This window comes from Octodon degus, unplaced genomic scaffold (genome assembly GCF_000260255.1).
Source record: "Octodon degus isolate 3935 unplaced genomic scaffold, OctDeg1.0 scaffold00275, whole genome shotgun sequence".
NCBI lineage: Eukaryota > Metazoa > Chordata > Mammalia > Rodentia > Octodontidae > Octodon > Octodon degus.
In genome coordinates, this window is record NW_004524851.1 from 635731 (window position 1) to 641319 (window position 5589).

The 5589-nt window shown below is 50.7% G+C and overlaps 1 protein-coding gene across 1 annotated transcript in view; it reads left to right on the forward strand.

Annotated features, from left to right (window-relative positions):
• The window catches only part of Sec61g (Sec61 translocon gamma subunit), a 17000-nt gene extending 11742 nt beyond the window's left edge, over positions 1–5258 (forward strand). The window contains exons 2-4 of the mRNA XM_004646637.2: positions 958–1057; positions 2051–2153; positions 5176–5258. Of these exons, the coding sequence (XP_004646694.2) occupies positions 964–1057; positions 2051–2153; positions 5176–5185 (207 nt within the window). The 5' untranslated portion in view covers positions 958–963 and the 3' untranslated portion in view covers positions 5186–5258. The remainder of the gene's footprint in view (positions 1–957; positions 1058–2050; positions 2154–5175) is intronic.
• The last annotated feature ends 331 nt before the right edge of the window (positions 5259–5589 follow it).

A 5589-nucleotide genomic window follows, 5' to 3' on the forward strand; every position in this document is an offset into this window, starting at 1 on the left:
CGGGGGCGGGGGCGGGGGCGGGGGCGTGTCTCCCGGGCTCCCCGGCTGTCGCGGGTCCTGTGCGGCCGTCCCGGGTGCAGGAGGTGGCGTGCCCGGCTCCCCGGGGCCGGGACTCCTTAGCCTCTGTGACCTCTGCGGCCAAGACCGTGGGTCCCTAGAGCAGAGGTGAGGGTGGCCGCGAGAAACCGGGCCTTGCTGTTCTGCCCAGCGCCGTTCGCAGGTTTCCTGGTAGACTAGAGGTTTTCCGCGCGCTGCTTCCCCTCGGATTGCCCGCTGCCGCGCTGGGCGAGCAGGCTGAGCCCGCCCTGCGCCCTCCGTGGCTGCCGGAGCGGTGGCCTTCGAAGCCAAGACGGGACATGTCTGTTAGAGTCGCGGAGAGCCTGCACGACGACGAATTACACGTCCTGTTGGCCTGGAAGCTTGCTCTGCCCGAGGGGCTGCTAGCCAGAACTTCTGGGAACCGGGATCCTGCCTTACGCGCTCGGCCTTGGGGACCTTGTGTGCCTCTCCGTCCCTGCGGGACGCCTCTCCGGGTCGGCTTTCTGGGCGCCTTCCACCCGGCAGGCTGAGGTCCGCGCCGCCCCGCGGTCGGCCTCTGCAGCGCCGGACTCGGCCGCACCACGAGACGCGCGTTTCCCACGTACAGTGCCGTGCAGTGGAGAAAGGAGCAGTCGGCGCGCCGCTGCGGGCCCCGTCCTGTGCAGCGCGGGCGGCGTGTCCCCAGCCGAGCGGCGCTGAGCGCTGACGGGGAGCTGCCCGCCTCGGGGTCGCGGCGCGTGGCTCTCCCGGAGCTGCCAGACTCAGTGTCAGCTTAGGCTGTGAAGTCTGCCGTTTTTCACTTTCCGAGGGGAAACTGACCTGTGTCGGGTGTGAATTCGTGGCTCCCTCCATGCACATCTTTGTTTAGCAAGTCTGTATTACTTGGTAAATAATAGTGATTACCTTTTTTTTAAACAGGCAGCCATGGATCAGGTCATGCAGTTTGTGGAGCCGAGTCGGCAGTTCGTGAAGGACTCCATCCGGCTGGTGAAGAGATGCACCAAGCCGGATAGGAAAGGTGCGCGCCGCGCGACGGCAGATGATGAACGTCAGGTTGCCTAGGGCTGCCACTGAACAGCTCTTTAGCTAACAACCATTGCGTTACTGTAACCACATCCTAATTGATTTACTTGGCTCTGTTGCTTTGAGACATAATTCTTAAGTTATGTGCACTCTGTTGTCTACAGTTTGCTCTTATGTAGCTTCAGATGGTGTAAAATTGTGAGCCTTATTTAGGTTAGTTATTTATATTTCAGTGTCTTCCATATCAACATGAGAATTTGCCAGCTTTCATCCACTAATTGAGAAATTGAAATTATAATAGAATATAATATAGAATATATAAATAAATATAATGGAGAATAGTCCTTGTTTTCATGAAGCGTACGCTACTAGGGAAGACGTTGTCACAAACAAATTATTGCAATAAAAAATAAAATTACTGCCAGATTACTTACCCCCAAAAATTGGTGTTAGGGAGGATCGTAGCTAGTATATTGGAGGATTAGCCATGCCAGATGGTGTACAGCCTCCTGAGGAAATAATATAAACTGAACATACCCTCGTTGTAATTTTTCCTACCAATGCCCTTAACTGAATTTGATTTTTTTGAGCCTTATTTTTTACTTCTTCGTGGTGTCAGAAGTGTTGGATCAATCGTTATGTACTGAAATGATCAGTTTGTCACATTAAAAATTTTAAGAAAAGTATTGTAATTATTTTTGTTATTTATAGAGAGGAGCAATTATTTTCAGTATTTGTTGATAAATTCAGTAGAACACATGACATTTCTATTTTTTGTCTACTCAAATATCAACAAAATATGGCAATGAAAAACTTGTCAAAAACCTTTCTACTGGTATATTAGTAGCCTCAGGTTTGTTTTTTTGTTTGTTTGTTTAAATACTGCCTAGTCAGGGGACATGTACAACCAGTGAGCTTGTTTATGTTACTAATAGTCCCCCCCCATAGTTTGAATAGGAATTCAAAATATTAATGTTTGTAAATGCAGAATTCCAGAAGATTGCCATGGCAACAGCAATAGGATTTGCTATCATGGGCTTCATCGGCTTCTTTGTGAAGTTGATCCACATCCCCATTAACAACATCATTGTGTAAGTAGACATTGTGAAACGGGCTGTGTCTAGGAATAAATGAGAATCGAAACTGTTTGGGCTGGGAGTCAGCCTATTTCATCAGTGCGGATGCGCCTCCTGGCGGTAATGCTGCAGAGTCTGCTGACATCTATCCCGAGCCTGGTCATTTCAAGTGCTCTCGGCCTTACACCACCTGCACAGCAGCTCTGTGAGCTGGGCATGCTTTGTTGTGATTCGCAAAATGGTCACGGAAGTAGCAGATGGACTTGGCGTAGCGCTGAGCCCCTGTGACAGAAGCGACTGCCACTCCTTGGAGGGAATGCTTGCGTCCTGGAGTCGGTACAGGTCCCTAGCTCACATCTCTTGCTTGCTGCTCAGTGGCTGTCCCAAGCTTGGCAGACTCACTTTGTCCCTCTAGACCTGGCTTAGCCCACGTGGGTGGCAATACTTGGATTGTGGTTAGGCCCCAAACCCAGTTGCGGCACCCTTCAGTGGGAGCTGCTGGGCGAGGAGCCTGTGGCAGCCATGCAGAGTACGGGACTGCTGGGAGGAGGGGAGGAGGCTGAGACCAGGTGAGTTTAGGCTTCTACAGATGTTTTTGCCTTTTAAATTCTCTCCAAGGGGCCAGGGAGATGGCTCAGTAGAATAAGCACTTTCCTGGCAAGCACAAGGGCCTGAGTTCAATCCCTGGTTCTGCCAAATTAATTAATTAATTAATTTAATTCTCTACAAGTCCTTGGGGTACCACATGGCATGAACACTTAGAGTGATCAGGCCTAGGTGATTGGGATTCTTGGGAAAGTGTCGTGGTCTGTGACTTTGCATTCATTGATTCGCAGCTCATCTGCCATTTGGAGGCAACAGTGCCTGTCATGTTTGCGGGTGGTGGGGTTTGAGGCCATTAGAAAAGTTTTCTGAACTGTAAGTCTGTTAAACACTCGGCATTTTATCCCTGGCACTTGAGATTGTGGTTTGAGTGACAGACAGTTGACTGAATGCATATTGTCAGATGGGTTTCTTCAGCGGGTGGCCCTAGCTGTCCAGCAGAAGTGCTGCAGAGCGAGACCGTAAGGTCGTGGGGAGTTAGATGCAGGGGCCCAGGCACTCATCTCTTGCTAGTTCGGAAGTGCTGCGTATGTTATCGACGAGAAATGCCATCTCTGAGATGGAGCAATCTTGGGGAGAAAACCGAGACGTCTCTGCAGTGTCCTCTCAGTACGAGCAGCGGCGGAACAGTGCCTCCTTGGTCCGGCTTTCACGTTCCTTCCTGCTCTTGCTTCAGTTTGAGTCTGTGGTCAGAAGGCTTCCTCTAGGCCATGGAGATAGCTCAGCAGCATAAGTGCCTGCCTGGCAGGCGCAAGGTCCCGGGTTCAAACCCTGGTCCCACAGAATGAAAAAGAAGGCTTCCACTGCTGTTTGATTTGGTGTGGCGCTTGTTGGCTGTGATAAGCACCTGCCCTTTGGGAACGATCTCACGGGCGCCCCTTCTCTTGGCACTGCATTCTTACCTCTTGCCAAGTTTCACTGTCTCCTGTGGGTCCCCCTAGATGCTGTGCCTGTCTTGTTAAGATTGTGAGCTCTGGGGCAAACCTGTTGGGTTATTCATATTCATTGAGTACACAGACACACGCTTCCTGTGGACCCCAGTCCAGTGCCCTTCGCGGCCATTGAGAGCTTGGAATAACCATGAGTTAAGTGCACCATCAGTTTCCGCTTCCTCCTCACGCAGTGGTGCTGAAGTGAAGGACGGCTGAGCCCTGCCGAGTCCTCACCGTCTTGTCTGTCAGCGCAGCCCAGGAGGAAACTCAGGGCCGGGCACCGGGTCCTAAGTGGTGGGGCGGCATGGATCTTTCATTGCGAGCTGCTTAGAAACACTTAAAAAAAAATTGGGTTTGTGTTTAAGGAGTTAAAAATTTGTTTGTTTTGTTTTGTTTTAATCTTAACAAGTAAAGCATTTTGTGAGGATAGCTGTAGAAAACTCTTTTCATGTTAAGCCATGATAGCTATAAACGGAAATTTGTTTTTCTTACTTGAGAGAGTAAGTCACTGCTTAAATCACTTTGAGATGACAGCAAGGAAATATAACGGCAGGCTTTTCTTCCGTTAGATGATATTATCACATTTTTCCTTCTGATGATGTTTCTTTTTTCTCTTTTTAAAATTATAACAGCCAAACAATGCCCATAGCATTGAGCATTTCCTGGTGCTGTGATTCTAGTATCCCAGCATGATGCCGCAAGGGGCTGTCGCACTTCATTTCCAGGCCCACGAGGGGCTGCCCATGGCCTGCGCCTGGTCCTGAAGGTGTGCTGGCTGGCTGATGCTGCGGTGCTGTGGGCATTTGACGCCACAGTCTTGGGCCTCGCTCTCTGTTGTCTTCCACTGCGCTGGCATCACACCAGGGCTGCCTCAGGCTGGGCCTGGACCTAGCCGTGGACTGAACCGCAGAGCTGTGGCCTGGCCCTTGCCAGCTGCGCTCTGGGCCTGTGCAGCACTGGGGTGACTGGAGTCGGAGTCTGGGCTCTGCCCGCTGCTGAGGAGCTGGGCTGAGGCCCTGGTGCCGCTCTGGGTCTGTGCTGCTCACCCCGCGTCTCACAAAGGCAGCATTGCCCCCCTGTGCTCCACCCTGTGCACCCTGCTCCAGGGGCACTCGTGTGCCTTGTCCAGTCCCAGCTGGTTTCTCAGGCCCAGAATGAAAGGCATGCTCCGTAGCCAACCACTCCTCCACGTGATTAATACATTTCTGTCATGGCCAGAAGGAAATTATGCTGGACAGTTCCAAGAGGACACTTCCCCAGCGAGCCGGGAGGGCTTTAGAGCAGCTCCACTTGGAAGCTCTTACCCAGGACCTTTGTGGCCCCAGGGTTTTAAAGCTGGCTGTGCTTTTAAAAACTTACCTTGGGGCACAGTTAGATGTGATTCTCAAGTAAGTGAGAAACTTTTGATTCCAAAAAATGATAGCATATTACATTTCAAGTAGTTATTACCCTTAAAATCGCAAGGCTGCTTAGAACCGACCCCATTTTTCTTTCTTTTGCAGGGGTGGCTGACCACTTTGGAAGAGTGTTTTTCTTCTTGACACCGTAGGGGTGGAGAAGCTCATGAAGTAAAAGTTTGTCTCTGTGCTTTGTGCTTTTGGTTTTTTCTTCCCCCTTTAAAATGTTTTCTATTTGTAAGTTAAAATAATTTCAAATAAATTTCTTTGCCCATCACACATGTTTATCAAAGTTTAAAGATAAAAAATACTTCTATCTCTCCTCCTCCCGGCCCTTCCTCTTTTCCGCCTTTTCCTCCCTCCTCCTCCCCTCCTGTCTGTCTCTGCCCCTCTGTGTGTCTTGTCTTTCTCCCCAACCTGCAGTCCACGCACATCATTCTCAGTGCAGGCTGCAGAGTGAGGTCTTGTGGATGCCAGTGGGTCTGGTGTCTGTGAGGCCGGTCAGGGTCTGGTGCGGAG